The sequence below is a fragment of the Hyperolius riggenbachi genome, chromosome 1 (assembly GCF_040937935.1).
Source record: "Hyperolius riggenbachi isolate aHypRig1 chromosome 1, aHypRig1.pri, whole genome shotgun sequence".
NCBI classification, from domain to species: domain Eukaryota; kingdom Metazoa; phylum Chordata; class Amphibia; order Anura; family Hyperoliidae; genus Hyperolius; species Hyperolius riggenbachi.
The window spans coordinates 488,989,957-489,013,118 of NC_090646.1; the positions used below are offsets into that span (position 1 = coordinate 488,989,957).

At 45.0% G+C, this 23,162-nt stretch overlaps 1 protein-coding gene across 1 annotated transcript in view; it reads right to left on the bottom strand.

The window, feature by feature from the left end:
• LOC137555310 (kelch-like protein 10) overlaps positions 1-22,252 on the bottom strand; it is a 62,293-nt gene extending 40,041 nt beyond the window's left edge. Inside the window, exon 1 of the mRNA XM_068271559.1 lies at positions 21,998-22,252. Coding sequence (XP_068127660.1) covers positions 21,998-22,143 — 146 coding nt within the window. The 5' untranslated portion in view covers positions 22,144-22,252. The remainder of the gene's footprint in view (positions 1-21,997) is intronic.
• Between the last annotated feature and the right edge of the window lie 910 nt (positions 22,253-23,162).

Here is a 23,162-nt window from a genome sequence, read left to right on the forward strand (position 1 = left end):
CCTGGTCTAGCAGGCGAGAGAACATCAGCAGGGTGGAATTCCAGCGAGTCGGGCTATCGCAAATCAGGCGTCTCACCGGCAAGTTGTTTCTACGCTGAATGTCCACAAAGCATGCCATGGCCGTGTAAGACCGCCTGAAATGCCCACACAACTTCCTGGCCTGCTTCAGGACGTCTTCTAAGCCTGGGTACTTGGACACAAATCTTTGCACGACCAGATTCAGCACAACCCATGCAGGGTACATGTGTCAGCTTTCCCAAATTCAATGCGGAAATGAGATTGCTACCGTTGTCACACACCACGTTGCTGATCTCAAGCTTGTGCGGGGTCAGCCATTGCTCCACCTGTTTGTTAAGAGCAGCCAGGAGAGCTGCTCCAGTGTGACTCTCCGCTTTGAGGCAAGACATGTCTAACACTGCGTGACACCGTCGTACCTGGCATGCAGCATAGGCCCTGGGGTGCGGGGGCTGTGTAGCTGTAGAGGCGATCGCGGCACCAGCCAAGGAAGAGGAGGAGGATGACGACAGCGAAGAGGATGTAGCAGACGGAGAGGAGGTGGCAGGGGCAGGAGGCCTGCCTGCAAGCCGTGGAGGTGTGACAAGTCGGTCCGCTGCGCAGCCACGTACTCCCTGCTTGCTGCCATCGGTCACCAGGTTGACCCAATGGGCTGTGTACGTAATGTAGCAGCCCTGCCCGTGCTTGGCAGACCAGGCATCCGTGGTCAGGTGGACCCTTGACCCAACGCTCTTCGCAATAGATGACACCACTTGCCTCTCAACTGCACGGTACAGTTTGGGTATGGCCTTTTGTGAAAAATAATTGCGGCCTGGTATCTTCCACTGTAGTGTACCAATGGCCACAAACTTACGGAAAGCCTCTGACTCCACCAGCTTGTATGGTAATAGCTGGCGAGCTAATAGTTTCGCCACGCCAGCTTTAAAGGGACTCCGAGCAGTGCAGAAACTATGGAAAGATGCACATCATTTTAAAGCTCTCTTTCTCCTCTTTCCAATGATATATAAACCACCACCCTACGCCTTTTAGTTTTCGCTATTTTCGCGATTGAATTTGCCGCGGCCGCGATTTCGATCACGAAAATAGAGAAAACTAAAAGGCGTAGGGCGACGATTTAGGTGTCGTCAGAAAGAGGAGAAAGAGAGCTTTAAAATGATATCCATCAAGCCATAGTTATATTGTATTACACAGGGCGACTTTTTGTCAAAGTCAGCAGCTGCATTCAGCAGAATGGAGCTGCCGACACTGGGGAAAGTGTCGTCCTCTGTAATACAATATAACTATGGCTTGATGGATATCATTTTAAAGCTCTCTTTCTCCTCTTTCTGACGACACCTAAATCGTTGCCCTACACCTTTTAGTTTTCTCTATTTTCGCGATCGAAATCGCGGCCGCGGCAAATTCAATCGCGAAAATAGCGAAAACTAAAAGGCGTAGGGTGGTGGTTTATATATCATTGGAAAGAGGAGAAAGAGAGCTTTAAAATGATGTGCATCTTTCCATAGTTTCTGCACTGCTCGGAGTCCCTTTAAGACGCCGGGCAAGAGGGTGACTGGCAGACATTTGCTTCAAATACTTCCTTTATGGACAGCTGGGTACTGCTGTGGGCAGAGGAGAAGGAACCGCTCAAGGGCAGAGGAGGTGTGAAGGAGGGTGGCTGTGAAGGTGCAAGGGAGAAAGCGGATGAAGACGATGCACCTGAAGGAGGAAGAGGAGAAGGAGGGTGGCTTGTCTTTGAGGGGTGCTGCTTTTCCTCTGGTGTTCTTGCCACAGCTGTTTGTGCCTTTTCTCCTGGTGCCTTCGTAAGGCACTTGTCCCTACGTGAGAGTTTGCCTTTCAACGGCTCAATTTTTGCTAGCAGAGAGAACAGATGGCTTTGCTCCGATCTGAGACACACATGTTAAAAAATTTCCAAACCGCTGAGCCCCCCTGGGGTGATGGCGCTACGGTGGCATCAGCAGCTGACGTTGAAGGGCATGTTGGCTGGCTGTCCATAGCTGGCGATACATGGCGCCGGACACTGCCCCCAGCTGTTTCTGAGGATGAGCTCCCTCTGCTTCTATCATGGAGTCGTCTCCTCCTACTCCTCTCTGACTCCCCCTCTGAACTGTCCCCCTGGTCATCTCCTCTACTGGGAACATACGTGGCATCTGTATAATCGTCATCATAATCCTCCTGCCCAGCTTCGCTTTCCTCAGACACCTCCACAACTGCACCAACTTCAGGTGGTTGATCATCCCCCTCCTCACACATTACGTCCATACTATCGCCAGCTAACTCAGACGTATGAGGTGGTGTACCTGCGCCTTCTTCTTGTTGTTGCAGTAGTGGCTGTGAATCAGTGATTTCACCACCACCACCACCACCAAATAACTCCTGCGAAGTGTCAAATGCAGTGGATGTGGTGCTTGTACTAGCGCTGGTGGCACTGGCTGCGGGAGATGAGGTGTTCTGTGTTAAATACTCAACCACGTCCTCACAATTTTGGGAAGTGATGTGTGAGAAAACACGGAAAAGCCACCGCGTGTGCTCAGAACAAGGTGGCTGATTCCGCATCCAACGTGGCGGGTGGTACGCAAGACATGTCTGGTGTGGCTGGGACTGATAGTCCACACAGGTTCAGAAGGACGCGCGCGCGCGCTGAAAGGCAGAACTTTTATGACAGCCAGAAGGGAGTCAGCTGACCAAGCCGGTCAGCTGACGATTCAACCAGTTCCCATTGGTCCAGCACTTAGGGGAGGTGCTGGAGAGAGCTGGGCTATATATACTGGGTGCTGGTCATTCACTGGTTGTCTGTCGTTGCGATCACTATGTGGAAGCACTCAGACCTTATTGTCAGAATCTGTGTTATCATTCTGTTATACTTCAGACTAGTTCCAGGGTGTTGATGATCAAGGATCTCACACCCAAGATTAGGGACTTGTGTTACCATTCTGTTATATGTCAGACTAGTTCCAGGGTGTTGATGATCACGGAGCTCACACCCAAGACTAGGCATTGTTTATTATCTGTTATGACTTTCTGCTTTCCTGACCACTCTTCTGTTCACTGATTCAGTACTTCGCTATATCTGATACTCTGTTGCCAAACCCTGCTTGCCTTAGGATTACAGAATCAGCCTCCTGTCTTTGTACTTTGTATGTCCGTGTGTTGCCGACCTGGCTTGTCCGACCTTGAGAGCTATCCTCAGTTAAGAGATAGTTCACAGGTCAGTGACATCCTCCTATTGGTGTCTCTCACGCTCTGGTCCTTTCCTCTCCCAGTCTGACTCCTCCCTGCGGGAGATTCTCAGGCTGCTGAAAGGTACTCATACTCTAGCAGTATTCCTTACTGCCTTTGTACCTGTCCTCCTGATATTGTTCTCAAAGTATTACTGTTGCACCAAACACTCATATCTCTCAGGTGTCCAGAGGTTAGTAATATATCTGATTATCGGTGATACTGCAGATCATCAATAATCAGGTATATATCTGTATTTTTGGTAATACTGCAGATCACCAATAATCAGATCCTCTCTGTGTTACACCAATCGTTACAGAACGGCAGACCAAAAAATGCAAATGGACGCACTCACCAGCCGTCTGGGCACACTTACCACTTCTGTGGAAAACATCAATATAGTGCTGGGCAGCCACCAGACGGTAATGGACGCTTTGTCTGGATCTATACAAACCCTCCAAACGGCTGTGAAGGATGTGCGATCTCCTCTTAGCACAGACATACGTATGCCTGTACCTGAAAAATTTTCTGGTCACAGATCTGACTTCCGAAATTTTAGAAGTAGAGTGTTATCATACTTTGAGTTAAGACCTAATTCTTCAGAAACTGTGGCCCAAAGGGTTACCTTTTATTAAAACCTTGTTATCTGGTGATTCTCAGACCTGGGCGTATAGCCTTCCCACCAGTCACCAGGCCCTAACCTCTGTAGAGGAATTTTTTAAAGCTATGGCTATAATTTACGATGATCCAGACATTGCCTCGACTTCTGAGCGGAAGCTCAAACTTTTACGTCAAGGCAAGAGTCCGGTTGAAGATTATGCTGCTGAATTTAGGAGATGGTCAGTATCGGCCAGGTGGGACACATTTGCCCTTTTAGATTGTTTTTTATCAGGGTTGTCAGATGAGGTCTCCGATCTTATGTTAAGTCAGCCGGAACCTAAGTCCATCGATGAGGCCATTTCATCGGCCATCAGGATAGATCGCCGGCTGCGCTATCAGAGACAGACCCGGGGTAAAAACAATGTGAGAATGGTGTCCCACGCTGCACCCCCAGTGACTCCACCTCCACCCGCTTCACCTCCACCGGAGCCAATACAGATTGGTCGGTCAAAGTTGTCTCAAGTGGAGCGGAAACGCAGAATATCAGAGCATCTCTGTCTTTATTGTGCAGAGGGGGCTCATAGAGTACAGAATTGCCCTAAGAAGTCGTGAAACGCTACTGCCTAGGTGTAGTCGGGGGTAATACCCTAGGCATGCAATTTTTACCCCTAGATGATAAACGTTTGCTTCTTCCCTGTACTATTTCGTGGGAAGATAGGTCTGAAGTCACTGAAGCCTTCATTGACTCTGGCTCAGCGGCTAATTTTATGGATTTTGAATTTGCAAAAAAATTGAGTATTCCGGTCACTCCGGTAAAACCACAGATACAGGTTACTGCAGTAGATGATTCCCCTCTGCAGGGTAACAGTCCTCTGTCACAGACTCCAGAAGTGGGGGTCACTATCGGGGTGTTGCATAGGGAAAATTTGTTTTTTTTTGTGTTACGTATGACAACCTCCACGATCATTCTTGGCATGCCTTGGTTACAACTTCACTCACCTCAGATTAACTGGGCCACTGGTCAGCTAACGAGCTGGTCTTCCCAGTGTTTTCATCATTGTTTAGCGAAGGTAACCTTGGGTGAGACCAATATTCACGTGGAAGGATTGCCAGATCAGTATTCTGAGTTTGCAGACGTGTTTTGTCCTAAATCGGCCGATAAACTTCCTCCACACCGCCCTTTCGATTGTCCTATTGATCTCCGGTCTGGTTGTATGCCCCTTAGAGGTCATCTCTACAATTTATCTGGGCCCGAAAAGTTAGCCATGCAGGAATATATCCGTGAAAACTTAGCTAAAGGGTTCAATCGCCCTTCCCGGTCGCCTGCTGGTGCAGGTTTCTTTTTTGTAAAGAAAAAAGACGGAGGCCTTCGGCCGTGCATTGATTATCGGGGCCTGAATAAAATCACAGTAAAAAATCGCTATCCATTGCCTTTGATAGACAATTTATTTACTCAGGTCACCAATGCTAAGATTTTCTCAAAGTTGGATTTGCGGGGTGCATACAACCTGCTACGGATCAGAGAGGGCGATGAATGGAAGACGGCCTTTAACACACCCGATGTGCATTACGAGTACCTGGTAAAGCCCTTCGGGTTGTGTAACGCCCCGGCCGTCTTTCAGGAGCTCATCAATGAGGTGTTCAGAGAGGTTTTAGGCAAATTTGTCCTGGTATATTTGGATGATATACTAATCTTCTCAGCCAATCTCTCAGAGCATAGGGATCATGTCAGGTTTGTGTTGCGCAAGCAAAACATGTTATATGCCAAGTTGGAGAAATGCATTTTTGAGGTAACATCTGTCACCTTTCTGGGGTACATAATTTCTACCTCGGGCCTTTCTATGGACCCTGCCAAGGTCTCTGCTGTTCTGGAGTGGCCTCAGCCCGTGGGTCTGAAGGCTCTCCAGAGATTCTTGGGGTTCGCTAACTACTATAGAAGGTTCATAAAGGGGTACTCCACAGTCATCGCACCCCTCACCAGTCTCACAAAGAAAGGGGCAGATACTAACCACTGGTCCTCCTAAGCTCTTGCTGCTTTCTCCACCCTGAAGGAATTGTTTTTTACTGCACCCATTGTAAGACACGTTGACATCTCCTATCCCTTTATTGTGGAGGTAGATGCCTCAGAGGTTGGGGTAGGGGCTGTGCTGTCTCAGCGTTCTGGGTTGCAGGGAAGGTTACACCCGTGTGCCTATTTCTCCCGTAGATTTTCACCCGCAGAGAAAAACTACGATATAGGCAACAGAGAGCTCCTAGCCATTAAATTGGCCTTTGAAGAATGGCGTCATTGGCTAGAGGGAGCAGAACATACGATTACAGTTTACACTGATCACAAAAATTTGGAATACATCGAGGGAGCTAAGAGACTGAATCCCCGACAGGCTCGGTGGTCACTGTTTTTCTCGAGATTCAGATTTATAATTACGTATACCCCGGGTAGTAAAAACATTAAAGCAGACGCTTTATCCAGATGTTTCGAGCCAGAGACGGCACAGCCCTCAGACCCAGAGACTATTCTCCCACAGAAAGTGGTGTTGGCAGCCACAGAGACCTGGAGGAACTGGACTTAAACTTTAAGTCCCTTCCAGCAGGATGTCCCTGAAGGAAAGCCTGAAGGGGTCATGTCTGTACCGTTGCCATTCCGCCTCCAGATATTGCAGATGTTCCACTCCCACAAAAATGCTGGACATCCTGGTGCCACCAGAACACAGGACCTTGTTGCTAGGTGTGCATGGTGGCCTTCATTGGCAACTGACTGCAAGGAGTATGTGAGAGAATGTGCAGTATTTGTTTCTCTGGAAGGGTTATGGCATTGAGGAAAGAACATGGGTACCTGATTGCCGCATGCATGCGGATGAATTAAAGAGGGAGTTCCACGCCCTACATCCTGAGAAACCGGGTAGGAGCTGTCCGGAGTCCACTCCTCGAGGGGGGGGGGGGGGGGGGGGTACTGTGAGAAAACGTGGAAAAGCCGCCGCGTGTGCTCAGAACAAGGCGGCTGATTCCGCATCCAATGCGGCGGTTTGCACACGTAGGCCTACATCTGCCAGTATGGCTGAACGCGGAGAAAACGCCGCATGCCCTGATAGCGGTGCGGATGGTTCCGCGTCCAGCGCAGCGGGTGGTACGCAAGACATGTCTGGTGTGGCTGGGACTGATAGTCCACACAGGAAGGACGCGCGCGCGCGCTGAGAGGCAGAACTTTTATGACAGCCAGAAGGGAGTCAGCTGACCAAGCCGGTCAGCTGACGATTCAACCAGTTCCCATTGGTCCAGCACTTAGGGGAGACGCTGGAGAGCGCTGGGCTAAATATACTGGGTGCTGGTCATTCGCTGGTTGTCTGCCGTTGCGATCACTACGTGGAAGCACTCAGACCTTATTGTCAGAATCTGTGTTATCATTCTGTTATACTTCAGACTAGTTCCAGGGTGTTGATGATCAAGGACCTCACACCCAAGATTAGGGACTTGTGTTACCATTCTGTTATACTTCAGACTAGTTCCAGGGTGTTGATGATCAAGGACCTCACACCCAAGATTAGGGACTTGTGTTACCATTCTGTTATATGTCATACTAGTTCCAGGGTGTTGATGATCACGGAGCTCACACCCAAGACTAGGCATTGTTTATTATCTGTTATGACTTTCTGCTTTCCTGACCACTCTTCTGTTCACTGATTCGGTACTTCGCTATATCTGATACTCTGTTGCCAAACCCTGCTTGCCTTAGGATTACCGAATCAGCCTCCTGTCTTTGTACTTTGTATGTCCGTGTGTTGCCGACCTGGCTTGTCCGACCTTGAGAGCTCTCTCCTCAGTTAAGAGATAGTTCACAGATCAGTCAGTGACATCCTCCTATTGGTGTCTCTCACGCTCTGGTCCTTTCCTCTCCCAGTCTGACTCCTCCCTGCGGGAGATTCTCAGGCTGCTGAAAGGTACTCATACTCTAGCAGTATTCCTTACTGCCTTTGTACCTGTCCTCCTGATATTGTTCTTAAAGTATTACTGTTGCACCAAACACTCATATCTCTCAGGTGTCCAGAGGTTAGTAATATATCTGATTATCGGTGATACTGCAGATCATCAATAATCAGGTATATATCTGTATTTTTGGTGATACTGCAGATCACCAATAATCAGATCCTCTCTGTGTTACACCGATCGTTACATGATGGCACGTGCCTTCTTCTGAGCACTGTATTTTGGGCCAGGTCTGCACAAAATCACAGCAACACCACCTCGCACAGACCTGCCGGTGCCTGGAGGCCTTCCTCTGGGTCTGCCTCTACCTCTTCCTCTACCTGGTTTGTCCAGTTTGTCCATCTCAGGGGGATGCTAGGTATATGCAGTGAGCTGGGTTCACTCAACACAACAGGTAGTTATATGCAGTGAGGTGGGTTCACTGAACAACAAAGGTAGTTATATGCAGTGAGGTGGGTTCACTCAACACAACAGGTAGTTATATGCAGTGAGCTGGGTTCGCTCAACACAACAGGTAGTCAGATGCAGTGGGGTGGGTTCACTCAACACAACAGGTAGTTAGATGCAGTGAGCTGGGTTCACACAACACAACAGGTAGTTAGATGCAGTGAGCTTGGTTCACTTAACACAACAGGTAGTTAGATGCAGTTAGGTGGGTTCACTCAACACAACAGGTAGTTAGATGCAGTGAGCTGGTTTCACTGAACACAACAGGTAGTTAGATGCAGTGAGCTGGGTTCACACAACACAACAGGTAGTTAGATGCAGTGGGCTGTGTTCACTCAACACAACAGGTAGTTAGATGCAGTGAGGTGGGTTCACTCAACACAACAGGTAGTTATATGCAGTGAGCTGGGTTCACTGAACACAACAGGTAGTTAGATGTAGTGAGCTGGGTTCACTGAACACAACAGGTAGTTATATGCAGTGAGGTGGGTTCACTCAACACAACAGGTAGTTATATGCAGTGAGGTGGGTTCACTCAACACAACAGGTAGTTATATGCAGTGAGCTGGGTTCACTCAACACAACAGGTAGTTACAGTATATGCAGTGAGCTGGGTTCACTGAACAATAAAGGTAGTTATATGCAGTGAGGTGGGTTCAATCAACACAACAGGTAGTTATATGCAGTGAGATGGGTTCACTGAACAATAAAGGTAGTTATATGCAGTGAGGTGGGTTCACTGAACACAACAGTTAGTTAGATGTAGTGAGCTGGGTTCACTGAACACAACAGGTAGTTAGATGCAGTGAGCTGGGTTCACTGAACACAACAGGTAGTTATATGCAGTGAGGTGGGTTCACTCAACACAACAGGTAGTTATATGCAGTGAGGTGGGTTCACTCAACACAACAGGTAGTTATATTGCGGTGAGCTGGGTTCACTCAACACAACAGGTAGTTATATGCAGTGAGCTGGTTTCACTGAACACAACAGGTAGTTAGATGCAGTGAGCTGGGTTCACACAACACAACAGGTAGTTAGATGCAGTGAGCTGTGTTCACTCAACACAACAGGTAGTTAGATGCAGTGAGGTGGGTTCACTCAACACAACAGGTAGTTATATGCAGTGAGCTGGGTTCACTGAACACAACAGGTAGTTAGATGTAGTGAGCTGGGTTCACTGAACACAACAGGTAGTTAGATGCAGTGAGCTGGGTTCACTGAACACAACAGGTAGTTATATGCAGTGAGGTGGGTTCACTCAACACAACAGGTAGTTATATGCAGTGAGCTGAGTTCACTCAACACAACAGGTAGTTATATGCAGTGAGCTGGGTTCACTGAACACAACAGGTAGTTATATGCAGTGAGCTGGGTTCACTGAACAATAAAGGTAGTTATATGCAGTGAGGTGGGTTCACTCAACACAACAGGTAGTTATATGCAGTGAGCTGGGTTCACTGAACACAACAGGTAGTTAGATGCAGTGAGCTGGGTTCACTGAACACAACAGGTAGTTAGATGCAGTGAGCTGGGTTCACTGAACACAACAGGTAGTTAGATGCAGTGAGGTGGGTTCACTCAACACATCAGGTAGTTATATGCAGTGAGGTGGGTTCACTGAACAATAAAGGTAGTTATATGCAGTGAGTTGGGTTCACTCAACACAACAGGTAGTTAGTTATATACAGTGAGGTGGGTTCACTCAACACAACAGGTAGTTAGATGCAGTGAGCTGGGTTCACTGAACACAACAGGTAGTTAGATGCAGTGAGCAGCGTTCACTGAACACAACAGGTAGTTAGATGCAGTGAGCTGGGTTCACTCAACACAAAGCTAGGTATATGCAGTGATGAGGTGGGTTAAGTAAACACAACAGGTACTGGGTATATGCAGTACTGGGTAGTACAATGTGCAGCTCCCTGCTGTCACACACACAGGTAGTCACTGAATGTGCTGGGTTGCTGGCAGTGGCACACACAGTATGAATTAGCAAGCATGTGTCTGCAACAAAAGTGTCAGTTTGACACGCACAAAAAAAAGAAAAAAAAAAAAGAACACTTCATGCTTCCATCTGCTGAAAAGCTTTATGGAGATGAAGATTTCATTTTTCAGCACGACCTGGCACCTGCTCACAGTGCCAAAACCACTGGTAAATGGTTTACTGACCATGGTATTACTGTGCTCAATTGGCCTGCCAACTCTCCGGACCTGAACCCCATAGAGAATCTGTGGGATAGTGTGAAGAGAAAGTTGAGAGACGCAAGACCCAACACTCTGGATGAGCTTAAGGCTGCTATTGAAGCATCCTGGGCCTCCATAACACCTGAGCAGTGTCACAGGCTGATTGCCTCCATGCCACGCCGCATTGAAGCAGTCATTTCTGCAAAAGGATTCCCAACCAAGTATTGAGTGCATAACTGAACATAATTATTTGAAGGTTGACTTTTTTTGTTTTAAAAACACTTTTCTTTTATTGGTCGGATGAAATATGCTAATTTTTTGAGATAGGAAATTTGGGTTTTCATGAGCTGTATGCCAAAATCATCAATAAGAAAAACAATAAAAGGCTTGAACTACTTCAGTTGTGTGTAATGTATATAAAATACCGTATATACTCGCATATAAGCCGACCCGCGTATAAGCCGACCCCCCCACTTTTACTTAAAAAACAGTAAAAAATATTTGACCCCCATATAAGCCGGGGGTAGGAAATGCTGGCTATTCCTCTAGTGTGTCCCAGTATCGCTAGTATAGTGCCATGTATTGCTAGTATAGTGCCCAGTATAGCTAGTATAGTGCCCCAGTATAGCTAGTATAGTGCCCAGTATCGCTAGTATAGTGCCCAGTATAGCTAGTATAGTGCCCAGTATAGCTAGTAAAGTGCCCCAGTATAGCTAGTATAGTGCCCAGTATAGCTAGTATAGTGCCCAGTATAGCTAGTATAGTGCCCCAGTATAGCTAGTATAGTGCCCCAGTATAGCTAGTATAGTGCCCCAGTATAGCTAGTATAGTGCCCCGTATAGCTAGTATAGTGCCCAGTATCGCTAGTATAGTGCCCAGTATAGCTAGTATAGTGCCCAGTATAGCTAGTATAGTGCCCCAGTATAGCTAGTATAGCTAGTATAGTGCCCCAGTATAGCTAGTATAGTGCCCCAGTATAGCTAGTATAGTGCCCAGTATAACTAGTATAGTGCCCATTATAGCTAGTATAGTGCCCCATTATCGCTAGTATAGTGCCCCAGTATCGCTAGTATAGTGCCCCAGTATCGCTAGGTAGTGCCCAGTATAGCTAGTATAGTGCCCCCCGCCTCCCCTCTCCCCCGCGGCAGCCACTGCTTTTACCTTAGCAGGTGCCGCTTCTTCTATTCCCCCCCCTCTCTGGCTCCGTAGGACAGTAGCACTCTTCACGGCGGCTGCTGTGTTCAGACAGGAAGCAGCGGAGAGCGCGACTTCCTGTAGCGGCGGTTGGCATGGGAACCGCTCTCTCTCTACTGCAGCCGCCGTGAAGAGCGCTGCAGTGAATAACGGAGTCGGACAGGAGGGGAATAGAAGAAGTGGCGCCGGGCAAGGTAATTGCAGCAGTAGCGGCGGCCGCGGGGGTGGATGGGGGGGGGAGGTTGGGGGGGGGGGGGTTGGGAGTTGGGGGGGCGCAAGTGAGGGGGGGGGCTCGGACCACCATCACCAGCACCAGACTCGCATACAAGCAGAGCCCCCAACTTTTGACCCACTTTTTGGGGGTCAAAAATTTGGCTTGTATGCGGGTAAATACGGTATATAAAAGTCTAATGTTTATCAGTACATTACAGAAAATAATGAACTTTATAACAATATGCTAATTTTTTGAGAAGATCCTGTACACACACACACACACACACACACACACACACACACACACATATATATATATATATATATATATATATATATATATATATATATATATATTGGGTTGCAAAAGTATTCGGCCCCCTTGAAGTTTTCCACATTTTGTCATACTACTGCCACAATCATGCATCAATTTTATTGGAATTCCACATGAAAGACCAATACAAAGTGGTGTACATGTGAGAAGTGGAACGAACATCATACATGATTCCAAACATTTTTTACAAATAAATAACTGCAAAGTGGGGTGTGCGTAATTGTTCAGCCCCCCTGAATCAATACTTTGTAGAACTACCTTTTGCTGCAATAACAGCTGCCAGTCTTTTAGGGTATGTCTCTACCAGCTTTGCACATCTAGAGACTGAAATCCTTGCCCATTCTTCTTTGCAGAACAGCTCCAGCTCAGTCAGATTAGATGGACAGCGTTTGTGAACAGCAGTTTTCAGATTTTGCCACAGATTCTCGATTGGATTTAGATCTGGACTTTGACTGGGCCATTCTAACACATAGATATGTTTTGTTTTAAACCATTCCATTGTTGCCCTGGCTTTACAGGATCTTCTCAAAAATTAGCATATTGTGATAAAGTTCATTATTTTCTGTAATGTACTGATAAACATTAGACTTTCATATATTTTAGATTCATTACACACAACTGAAGAAGTTCAAGCCTTTTATTGTTTTAATATTGATGATTTTGGCATACAGCTCATGAAAACCCAAATTTCCTATCTCGAAAAATTTGCATATTTCATCCGACCAATACAAGAAAAGAGTTTTTAAAACAAAAAAAAGTCAACCTTCAAATAATTATGTTCAGTTATGCACTCAATACTTGGTCGGGAATTCTTTTGCAGAAATGACTGCTTCAATGCGGCGTGGCATGGAGGCAATCAGCCTGTGGCACTGCTCAGGTGTTATGGAGGCCCAGGATGCTTTGATAGCGGCCTTAAGCTCATCCAGAGTGTTGGGTCTTGCGTCTCTCAACTTTCTCTTCACAATATCCCACAGATTCTCTATGGGGTTCAGGTCCGGAGAGTTGGCAGGCCAATTGAGCACAGTAATACCATGGTCAGTAAACCATTTACCAGTGGTTTTGGCACTGTGAGCAGGTGCCAGGTCGTGCTGAAAAATGAAATCTTCATCTCCATAAAGCTTTTCAGCAGATGGAAGCATGAACCCACTTTTGAACCAGAAACAGCGGCAGAAGCGCCTGACCTGGGCTACAGAGAAGCAGCAATAGACTGTTGCTCAGTGGTCCAAAGTACTTTTTTCGGATGAAAGCAACTTTTACATGTCATTCGGAAATCAAGGTGCCAGAGTCTGGAGGAAGACTGGGGAGAGGGAAATGACAAAATGCCTGAAGCCCAGTGTCAAGTACCCACAGTCAGTGATGGTCTGGGGTGCCATGTTAGCTGCTGGTGTTGGTCCACTGTGTTTTATCAAGGGCAGGGTCAATGCAACTAGCTATCAGGAGATTTTGGAGCACTTCATGCTTCCATCTGCTGAAAAGCTTTATGGAGATGAAAATTTCATTTTTCAGCATGACCTGGCACCTGCTCACAGTGCCAAAACCACTGGTAAATGGTTTACTGACCATGGTATTACTGTGCTCAATTGGCCTGCCAACTCTCCGGACCTGAACCCCATAGAGAATCTGTGGGATATTGTGAAGAGAAAGTTGAGAGACGCAAGACCCAACACTCTGGATGAGCTTAAGGCCGCTATCGAAGCATCCTGGGCCTCCATAACACCTGAGCAGTGCCACAGGCTGATTGCCTCCATGCCACGCCGCATTGAAGCAGTCATTTCTGCAAAAGGATTCCCGACCAAGTATTGAGTGCATAACTGAACATAATTATTTGAAGGTTGGCTTTTTTTTGTTTTAAAAACACTTTTCTTTTATTGGTCAGATGAAATATGCTATTTTTTTGAGATGGGAAATTTGGGTTTTCATGAGCTGCATGCTAAAATCATCAATATTAAAACAATAAAAGGCTTGAACTACTTCAGTTGTGTGTATTTGAATCTAAAATATATGAAAGTTTAATGTTTATCAGTACATTACAGAAAATAATGAACTTTATCACAATATGCTAATTTTTTGAGAAGATCCTGTATGTTTAGGGTCATTGTCCTGCTGGAAGGTGAACTTCCACCCCAGTCTCAAGTATATTGCAGACTCCAAGAGGTTTTCATCCAAGTTTGCCCTGTATTTGGCTCCATCCATCTTCCCATCAACTCTGACCAGCTTCCCTGTCCCTGCTGAAGAGATGCACCCCCCGAGCATGATTCTGCCACCACCATATTTGACAGTGGGGATGGTGTGTTCAGAGTGATGTGCAGTGTTCGTTTTCTGCCACACATAGTGTTTTGCATTTTGGCCAAAAAGTCCCATTTTGGTCTCATCTGACCAAAGCACCTTCTTCCACATGGTTGCTGTGTCCCCCACATTTGTGGCAAACTGCAAATGGGACTTCTTATGCTTTCTGTTAACAATGCCTTTCTTCTTGCTACTCTTCCATAAAGGCAAACTTTGTACAGTGCATGACTAGTAGTTGTTCTATGGACAGAGTCTCCTACCTGAGCTGTAGATCTCTGCAGCTCGTCCAGAGTCACCATGGGCCTCTTGACTGCATTTCTGATCAGCGCTCTCCTTGTTCGGCCTGTGAGTTTAGGTGGATGGCCTTGTCTTGGTAGGTTTACAGTTGTGCCATACTCCTTCCATTTCTGAATGATCGCTTGAATAGTGCTCCGTGGGATGTTCAAGGCTTTGGAAATGTTTTTGTAGCCTAAGCCTGCTTTAAATTTCTCAATAACTTGATCCCTGACCTGTCTTGGACCTGTCTTGTGTGTTCTTTGGACTTCACGGTGTTGTTGCTCCCAATATTCTCTTAGACAACCTCTGAGGCCCTCACAGAGCAGCTGTATTTGTACTGACATAAGATTACACACAGGTGCACTCTATTTAGTCATTAGCACTCATCAGACAATGTCTATAGGCAACTGACTGCACTCTGATCAAAGGGGGCCGAATAATTATGCACACACCACTTTGCAGTTATTGATTTGTAAAAAAAATTGGAATCATGTATGATTTTCGTTCCACTTCTCACGTGTACACCACTCTGTATTGGTCTTTCATGTGGAATTCCAATAAAATTGATTCATGTTTGTGGCAGTAATATGAAAAAATGTGGAAAACTTCAAGGGGGCCGAATACTTTTACAACCCACTGTGTATGTATATATATATATATATATATATATATATATATATATAGATATGTATATAAAATTTATGTTAATATTTATGTATGTGCATATAACAAAGGGTGCACGGAGCGGCCGCTAAAGTGTTCAAAATGCTATTTTGCGTTTTAATGTTAAACCATTAAATAGCGTTTTAAAAATAGCGTTTTAACATTAAAACACTATTTAATGGTTTAACATTAAAATGCAAAATAGCGTGAACACTTTAGCGGCGGCTCTGTGAGGTGGGTTCACTGAACACAACAGGTAGTTAGATGCAGTGAGCTGGGTTCACTGAACACAACAGGTAGTTAGATGCAGTGAGCTGGGTGCACACAACACAACAGGTAGTTAGATGCAGTGAGGTGGGTTCACTCAACACAACAGGTTGTCTAGTGGTTATCCCCTCTTTTTTGTAGCCACACAAGAAAGCATATCACATATATGATAAGGTGCATACCTCCCAACTTTTTGAAATAAGAAAGTGGGACACTTAAGCCACACCCCTGCTACTCCCCCAATCACGGCCTAAACACACCCCTAGCCTTGCATACCATAAACATTTCATAGGAAAAATATGTTAATTTATAATTCAAACCACACTGGTCCTTTCTATGCTAGTTCATTTTCCTTCATATAAACATTTGGAAAAAAAAATCAATTTAACCACTTTACCACTGAGGGGTTTTACCCCCTGAGCACCAGAGCAATTTTCACCTTTCAGCGCTCCTTCCATTCATTCGTCTATAACTTTATCATTACTTATCACAATGAAATGAACTATATTTTGTTTTTTCCGCCACCAATTAGGCTTTCTTTAGGTGGGACATTATGAACACACTTGTCAATATGACATACCCTATAGGTACTAAACAGGTGTTATATACCAGCTGATTATTTAATAAGAAATGTTTTATATTCAGATAGCAACATAGTATAAGTGTTACTGATGCAGTAAAATCCCACAATGGGGCAAGGAGGTGGCGTACTGTGGGGGTTCTGGCTGATCCCCCTCTACTCTATTGTACTTAATAAGTGGGGTGTAGCTATCCCACAGATGGGCCACCGTATTTACTGCTAAGGGCGGTCAGGACCTGAGCGTGGTTGCATATTGTGATACTGTAAATCACCTCAGCTAACCTCTCACTAGTACTGGTCCTCAACACACCCCAATAGGAGGGGGGCTATTTACATAGTGTTAAAAAAGTGCATGGTGCTGTACATATTAAACCCTAATGAGATCACATTTCACCATAAAGGCTTCTTCAGAAGGTGCTATACATATATTACAATAGTGCTATACATCATCCACATAACCACCAAGTTAAAATCACAAATTGCCCCCCATATGTAAAAGCCCAAGTCAGAGCTGTCTGCGCCGCGTTCGGTGACCAAATTTATAATAAGGAGGCAGGAAGAGGCGGAAACTAGCCCAAAAGTCACGCCCATCACTCACACCGATACTGGGATCCTGTATAAATCCCAATATATTTAATGTAGCCAATGGATCATGTTATCCCCATGAGCGCTCACCTTGCACCACTCTGATCCCCAATGGGTGGGTCAGGACGAGTCCCCCATCATCGTATCTGCACGGTGGACGCTGTCTGCGTTCCACTCGTGCAGAAATGGGTGGAGTCTGCGCTCCAGGAGGCCTCCTACATCACTTCCGCGGCCGGAGCTTACACTTGTAATGCGGACGTGCGTGTCAGGACAGCGCCGCCCCTTCACGGCCAGATCTATTCGTGTGATGCAGAGAGCAACGTCATACGCAGTGCCGCCCATCCATGCTCCACAGGGTACTCCCCCTAAAGGTGGGGGCGACCAATCAGAGGTATCCCGTTCCAGATATACACACCCCCGTAGCCATGACAATGCATGTAAACATTTCACGATAGAAACGTGGTAATTATATCTGATAATACAGCACAATCTTAAAGTGGGAAACAGAGTAGGAAAAGCGTTACATAGCGTATAACTAAGTTCAGAGTAATGGTGATGGCACATATGTAAATATCCACATGTGTGGAATGATGGATACAGAATCATAGATATAAAATATACAGATACACAGACATGATCGGGGCACAATGATTACCAACATCCTAGGCATATGAGACGTACAAATACCAAACTCATAATGGCAAATCCTATGATGTATCGAACGGAGCCTATCAACATAAGAGGAGGGTGGTACTTGCCATCCTCATATTCTATAAGGCAATTGTTGACAAGTGTAAAGACATGCCAATACCATAATTGGATGCATGGGGACCAACCGGTCACCAATTGGTCCCCATGGCGACCAAACGGTCACCAATGATCCATGCCAGGCATGTTCAGAGCTACAAGAAACAGGCCAGATTAAAATCTTCGTTTAAACCATTCGGTGAAATCGTATCTAGACATACCGTCCACTGAGATTCTATCTGTGTTTCTGGTCAAAATTGCCCCCTCTAAAATCCCTTTTCAATTGCTGTATGCCCCAGAATTGTATATCAAAACGTTTGGAAGGATTAAATTCATTCATGTGTCTGGCAATCGATGTCTCACGTCTGTGTTTGATGTCCCCAATATGTTCCAAAACGCGGTCTTTCAGTTGTCTGGTGGTCTTACCCACGTACCACAAATTGCACGGGCATTTTGCCCCATATATTACCCCCTTACTCTCGCAATTGATAAAAGATTGTATAGAGAAAGTTCTACCACTGATGGGGGCTGTAAACATTTTCAAGGTCGGCATGTACCTACAGGCCTTGCAACGGCCACATTTAAAGGACCCCTTCGGTTTTGGTGTGAGCCAGGTTTCTCTCGGGGCAATCCATGGAGCATAGGTTCTATGCACTAGTATGTCTCGTAAATTAGGTGACCGTCTGTAGGTTATAGCTGGGGAGTCAGGGAGGTGTTTCGCTAGGTCCCTATCCTTCTGCAGGATGGGCCAGTAGTGGCGTATAATCTCATAGACCCTATGTGAGTAGTCCGTGAAGGTTCCAATAAGTCGGGGCACTCTCAGTGTCTCTCTGGGAGTCTCCCTGTGTTCACAATCCAATCTCTTATTTTTATCATTATCTCTCAAGGTGACTTCACGGGGGGTCTTGCATGCGCGTTGGTATGCTTGTTCGATAACATGCTCCGGGAAGCCTCTCTGTCTAAAACGTTTTCTGAGAAGTATACATTCCCTGTTGAATGACTCAGATGTCGAACAGTTCCTCCTAGCTCGGAGGAACTGTCCGATTGGAATACTTTTACGTAAAGAGCTAGGGTGGGAGCTTTCCCATCTCAACAAAGAGTTTGTAGAGGTAGGCTTCCTATAGATCTCAGTCTGTATTTTGCAGTTGTCAATCGTAATTTTAAGATCTAGAAAGTTGATGGTGCTGTCATCGATCTCATACGTGAAATGCATACCGATGCTGTTTGAATTTAGTATCTCCACAAGGGAAATAAACACATCCCTGGGTCCATCCCACAAGATAATGACGTCGTCTATGAACCTCCCCCAATATAGAATATGAGACGTGAAGAAGGCCAGATCCTCAAAGAAAACAGGGACATCTTCCCACCAGCCCAGGAACAGATTGGCATATGAGGGGGCACATGCCGTCCCCATAGCACTGCCCCTGAGCTGGTGATAGAAACGCCCCCAAAAAGGAACACATTGTGTGTCAGAATGAAATTTAGGAGACTAATGAGCAATCAATGATGTGACTCAAGATGACGCCCTCTCGTTCTCAGAAAATACTGTACTGCTGTTAGTCCCAATTGGTGGTCGATATTACTGTATAGGGACTCAACGTCAAGGCTTGCCAGTAATGTGGTTGGTGGCACCTCAATGTCTTGTAATTTAGTCAGTAAATCCTTCGTATCTCGCAAATAGGAGGGCAAGGCCTCCACAAATGGTCTCAAAAACCTGTCCACATACTTGCTTGTTTCATCTGTCAGGTTGCCACAACCAGACACTATCGGTCTACCAGGTGGTGGCAACCTTTCCTTATATATCTTAGGTAATGCATAGAAAACTGCATTAGGCACATTTGCTCATACATGTCTCTGTTCATGATGACTACATTCCCCCCCTTGTCAGCTGGTTTTATAACGATGTCATCATTTTTCCTAAGTGCATTTAATGCTACTCTCTCATTCGTATTAAGATCATCATGTAGAGGGGTACTGTAGGTGTCACTCTCCAAACTATTAAGTGCCCTAGTTACCATATCGACAAAGGTGTAAATCTGTGGATAATGGGACAAAGAGGGACAATATCTGCTTTTAAGTCTAGTGCCACTTGGGGGGGCTAATGATGGAATGCCAGTGTCATTCTCCATCAGAAGTTCTTGTAATGCCTCAAATGCCTCTCTCTCATTTTTATCTGTAATTTTTTGTTTGGCCTCTTTAGTTTCATACATCTTGACGAGTGCCAGTTTCCTGGCAAACAAATTGACATCCCTCACCCAATCGAATGCACAGAATCTATTTGCGGGTACAAAGGACAAGCCTCTAGTAAGTAGTGATTCCTCAGTAGTAGTCAGTGTGTAGGAGGATAAATTTACCACCCTCAATTGTGTGGTTGGATCATATCCGTTTACCATTGATGCATCTGGTTCTTGTAACCCCCCCCTCTTCTTCCCTGTGTTTAGGTGGGACATTATGCCAAAATTATTTTATTCTAAATGTGTTTTAATGGGAAAATAGGAAAAATGTGGGAAAAAATTAATTATTTTCAGTTTTCGGCCATTATAGTTTTTTAAATAATGCATGCTACTGTAATTAAAACCCATGAAATTTATTTGCCCTTTTGTCCCGGTTATAAAACCATTTAAATTATGTCCCTATCACAATGTTTGGCGCCAATATTTTATTTGGAAATAAAGGTGCATTTTTTTTCAGTTTTGCGTCCATCCCTAATTACAAGCCCATAGTTTATAAAGTAACAGTGTTGTACCCTCCTGACATAAATATTTAAAAAGTTCAGTCCCTAAAGTAACTATTTATGTATTTTTTTTAATTGAACATTTTTTATTTTTTTTTTCATTACAAAAAAAACAAATGGGGAGTGTGGGAGGTAATGAGTTAATTTTTTGTGTATAACTAATTCATTTGTGTTTGAAAAATTTTTAGGGTGTAGTTTTACTATTTGGCCACAAGATGGCAACAGTAACTTTTTGTCTAATGCGACCTCCAAGCGTCCTTCCGGATGCTCGGAGGAAGTATAAGGAGGCTGGAGACGTGAGTTTTTTTTCACAATGATCGCGTTGCCCATCGGAGAGCAGCGGATCATTGCAGGGCTTAGATCAACAAACGTGAATGGATTTTCCCGTTCATTGATCTCCGGGCGAGCAGGCGGCGGCGTGTTTACTAGCGGCGGGCGGCGTGTTTACGAGCGGGAGCGCGGGCAGCGGCGGGAGTGCGCAAAGTACGGATTTCTCCGTCCCTGGGGGTTAAAGGATGGAAAAAGGGACGGAGAAATTCGTATGGGCGGGGGTAGAGTGGTTAAAGGATTGGAATAAAGTTTAGAGTCAATTAAACATTTTTCAGTAAGGCCCAGTTCACAGTAGCGTTTGCCAATGGAACTGGCCGTACGGTTCCGTGGTCCGTTCCGCTGAGCGGACGAAAAAATGCTGCTGGACCCAATTTTCCGGACTGTTTTGGTCAGCGGAACGGACACGGAAGGTTTTGCAGCTACATAGTAACAAATAGAAAACCGACAGTTTACAGCACACCGGCTTTAAAAACGGACAGTTTTTCCTGATCCTGATGGCCGGATCCTTACGGCCGGCTCCGCAGGAAACACTAATGTGAACCGGGCCTTAAGAAAAAAAAATATTTTCACAGATCTGTACGTCAGTCCTGAAAGAAAGACAAATGAGGGGAAAAGATGGGCAGATGGACTGTCCCTCCAAAAGAGGGACAGCTGGGAGCTATGAAAGTGCTTGCAGCTTGAGGTACAAACACTCAAACAGTTATATTTATTTACAAACATGATGCACAATGACATGGGGCCTGGTGCAGGAATCTGTGGTAATATTGGCGCGCGCAGACAGCGCACAGCAATATTACACTTACTACTGGCACTAAGTACCGCAAAACACGTTATTAGCGCAACTTGTGGTACTCAATGAGCACAAACGTTGCTAAGGTAACGTGCTACAATAGCTCGTTAATAACAGGCGTAACCATAGCAATGGCTGCTCCAGTCCACGGTACAAAGTGTCAATAGTGAGGGTAATACTGCCATGCACCTGTGCACTGCAATATTACCACAAGTTTGTGCATGAACCCCAATTTTACAATGAAAATTATGCTGTGTGATGTATAAATGTGTGAACTAGCACTTACTATAAGGAGCTATTATTATGTTGCCGGGATTCGCTGTGGGCATTGGCTGATAATGCGCTGTTGTCGTCATGTTAAATTTGATACTTCTGGTGCATCGCACCACGGTAGGTGTTAAAGCCCCATAGCTTTTTATTGCTATAGCGTTACCCTCCGGTAAAAAAGGGTTATGCTTACGCAATGCAAAGTAAACAGCCCAGCGTGAAAGGGGCCTAGACCATATTAGCTGCCTCCCACTTTAAAAACTCCATGACATTACTTCTCACCTGAAATAAGGACTACATCCACACAGAATGTTCTTATGGGCACTGAATTTCACGCCATCCACACTGATGACGACGTCGCAGAACTCGCCCTCCAGCCTCAGCTGGTTCATTACGCTGCAGAACATTGCGCTCGGTTTGCGCTCCATGTTATTAGGGATGCAGGCTTTTGAGGTTCCCGAAGGCACAGATGAAGCAATCAGCCCAGCTAAGTAGTCATCTAGCAATGCAGGTAATGTTCGTTATTTGTCACTGGTTGTCATTTGACAGGTAAAACCAGTAATCATTTGTCAGTTATAAGTCGGGAGGGTTAACTTTTGTGTGAGCGCAGAACATGCCCATACTTTCTCCAACACTTTTAAGGTGTCCATTAATGGTACAATTTTTCCTTCAGATTCAATTTTTTGACGAGATTTTTATGATCGAATTGTATAGAAAACTATGCCGTTTGTGGCCTAAATCGATGTGATATTATTCTTTGGTCGATTGCAAAAGGAAAAAATATCGAGTTGGATTTTATGATTAAGTTGGAATGTAAAAACTTCTTAAATCATTCTGTTAATGGGAACAAAATTGATAATTGCCTTCCAATTAGTTTTGATTGTTCAAATTGTATCGAAAGATCAAATCTAAAGGAAAAATTGTACCGTTAATGGGCACCTTTAGGTAGATGACTCTTCAGCAAAAATAGAACAACAATATAAGATTCGCAAAGATGTATGAATTGCCTAATACAGATACATGAACGTATTCACTTAGCATGTTCCACACCCTGCCAGAAAACAAGATGTATAGCGTCTCATCTGAAGAACAAACTTCTGAGATAGCCTCCTACAGGATCTTCTCAAAAAATTAGCATATTGTGATAAAGTTGATTATTTTCTGTAATGTACTGATAAACATTAGACTTTCATATATTTTAGATTCAAATACACACAACTGAAGTAGTTCAAGCCTTTTATTGTTTTAATATTGATGATTTTAGCATGCAGCTCATGAAAACCCAAATTTCCCATCTCAAAAAAATAGCATATTTCATCCGACCAATAAAAGAAAAGTGTTTTTAAAACAAAAAAAGTCAACCTTCAAATAATTATGTTCAGTTATGCACTCAATACTTGGTCGGGAATCCTTTTGCAGAAATGACTGCTTCAATGCGGCGTGGCAT